The 2,682-nt window shown below is 56.7% G+C and overlaps 1 protein-coding gene across 1 annotated transcript; it reads left to right on the forward strand.

The window, feature by feature from the left end:
• Positions 1-1,662: 1,662 nt before the first annotated feature.
• LOC123078724 (heavy metal-associated isoprenylated plant protein 44-like) lies at positions 1,663-2,369 on the forward strand. The gene is made up of 2 exons (XM_044501319.1): positions 1,663-1,848; positions 1,962-2,369. Exons 1-2 carry the CDS (start codon positions 1,663-1,665, stop codon positions 2,367-2,369), a joined length of 594 nt encoding a protein of 197 aa, XP_044357254.1.
• Positions 2,370-2,682: the final 313 nt, after the last annotated feature.

Consider the following 2,682-nt stretch of genomic DNA (forward strand, 5'->3'; position numbering starts at 1 on the left):
ACTGCTCACCATACAACCGGATGACCAACTTGGCAAACCTACGGACGGACTCCGTGGTTGTATCTTGCCCAATGCGAAGATACTCGTCGGTATAATCCGCGGGTATGCCATAAGCGAGTACCCGCATTGCCGCCGATATCTTTTGATATGCACTAAACCCCATGATACCGGCGGCGGATCTACGACGTTTAAAGTAATCAGAGGCGGCCTCACAATCGGTGACAATCTTCACAAACAAACTATGACGCATTCGGTACCTTCTGCGGAAGAGACGAGGAGGGTATGTAGGTACCTCTGCGAAGTAGTCTTGCATCCAATGCTCGTGTCCGAGAGCGCGGTTCCGGTAGATGGTGAGTCGCCCCATCTTCGACCCTCTCCTCTGATCCATAAGCTTCGCGCGGTCTTCAAATGCTTGCACGTCGACGAGGAGGCTCATCATCTCGACGTTGTCGTCTTGCAACAACTCGTCAATGTCCGAATCGTCGGATGACGACCAATCCGACGAATCGGACAACGAGTCCATGTCGTCGTTGTTCACCTCCATCTACATACCGAGTGGCAACAATTGTGAGTGCCAACAAAGCAAAAATTAAAAACTGAAAAAAATATCACCTTCGGGAGCCGGGGGCCGGCGTCGAACGGGGCGGGGACGGCGTCGGGGGCCGACGTCGAGCGGGGCGGGGACGGCGTCGAGCGGGGCGGGGACGCGTCGGGGGCCGGCGTGGAGCGGGGCGGGGACGCGGGCGGGCGGCCGGTGCGGCGGGCGGGCGGCGTCGATGCGGAGGGGCGGGGCGCTTCGGGGCGGCGGGCGGGCGGCGGGCGTCGGGGGTGCGGAGGGGCGGTGGGCTGGCGGCGGCGGCGGCGGGATCGGGGGAGGGCGCGGCGTGGGGATGAAACTTCCCTCCCGCGCGAGGGTGGAAGAGGAGTGCGGGTTGGGGGGAGGTTTTTCTCCCAACCCTCACTTCTACAGGTTGGGAAAATGTTTGCGGGTTGGACCTCGAAATTTTTTACGTGTTGGAGGGTTTAGGGGTTCTACTCTACGCCTTTTTTTCGACGAAAACTGTAAAAAAAAAGCAGTTATTTTTAGGGGTTTGAGGGTTTGAGGGCTCTACTAGGCTATAAGGAAACCCCGCATGAGCGATTCCTTCGTCGGTAAGTATATGTATATGTGTTTTAATTTCGGCTAATCTCGAGTTATTATTTTAAATAGTAAGGATCATTGCTTCTTCTGGATCGACATAGTCTTTCTGAAGAGAAAAAGGACAGCTGCATGCATGCGTACTCGTATTATTTGATTTATTATTTCGCCAAAGGCATTGTCGTCTTTCTGCTGCCTCGCACATGCAGACCTCCCTCCTCGGTTTACATTACACTGCAGATGAAAACTACCCGCATTTTCTTAAGAAATCCCTCCATATTGTTGCATGTGACACCAACAACTGAAGCATCCATTGCTCGATTAGATCAGAAAGGAATTGGCTTTTGGCTGTCCGTCCGAGCCGACACTCTTCAGTTAAGTACTAGCAGATCCCAGTGCGGACTGCTTGCGGAGCTCCAGTGCGACGCATAGCTAGCTAGCTACTCGATCGATCTGCAAGAGCTTGTTGATCGGTTGTTGGTTGCTCACTTGGATTGGATCTCGCACGACACACGCGTGCCCTCATGGCGGACCTGGTCTCCGACGTGCTCCTGTCCTTCTTCTGCTGCTGCTTCTACCCTCCCGGGGGGCACCACGACACGCGGCACTACCGCGGCCACCCGGCGGGCAGAAGCTCCGTGCATCATCACCACCACGGCGCCGCGGGTCGTACGGTGGCCAGTCGGAGCAGACCGGCCCTGTCTCTCCAGGTTCACCCGCGTGCTTGTTTTTTCGTTTCTTTGCATTTCCATCCCGGTGGAAACCGACCGATGGCCGGCCGCCGGCAAGCTACCTGACCGGCACAAAACTTGCACGTATGCAGACGGTGGAGCTCAAGGTCCGGATGTGCTGCGACGGCTGTGAGCGAGCCGTGATGCAGTCTCTCGTGAACCTCCGAGGTGTGGACAGCGTGGAGGTGGACGCGGGGACGGGGAAGGTGAGGGTGACGGGGTACGTGGAGCGGGGGAAGGTGCTGCGGGAGGTACGGCGCCGGAGCGGGAAGAAGGCGGAGTTCTGGCCGAGCGGCGGCACGCCGCTGCGCTTCGCGTCTCCCGGGGGCTGCTTCGGCGGCGGTTGCGGCGAGCCCTACCGCGACACCTACAGCTACCACCGACGCGGCTACGGTGATGGTGGTGATCGTCACGGCCGCACCCGCAGGCCTGCTCGTGGCGGCGACGCCGTCAGCAACATGTTCAACGACGATGATGTCAACGCGTGCGCCATCATGTGACGGCTTGACGAGGATATTTGTGGCAATACTTACGTGCTGACGTTTCATGCTGGCTCTAGTTTTCGTGGAGATTTTAGTGAATCTGATCTCCTCGCCGCATGCAAATGTATTACTCCCTCCAATTTGTACTAAAGCAACTACAAGTAATATGTCGGAGGGATTATGTTATCTTTTTTTTTTTGCTGCTCTCGGATACACGGAATTGCTTAAGATAAAGATATAATCACGAGTATAGTACAGTTGCTCCGTGGGTGTTGGAACATGAAGGCGAGGCCACATGCTGTGGGAGGGGCAGGGGTCTGGTGGCGAGAAG

The sequence above is a fragment of the Triticum aestivum genome, chromosome 1B, assembly GCF_018294505.1.
Source record: "Triticum aestivum cultivar Chinese Spring chromosome 1B, IWGSC CS RefSeq v2.1, whole genome shotgun sequence".
In the NCBI taxonomy this organism is placed as follows: domain Eukaryota; kingdom Viridiplantae; phylum Streptophyta; class Magnoliopsida; order Poales; family Poaceae; genus Triticum; species Triticum aestivum.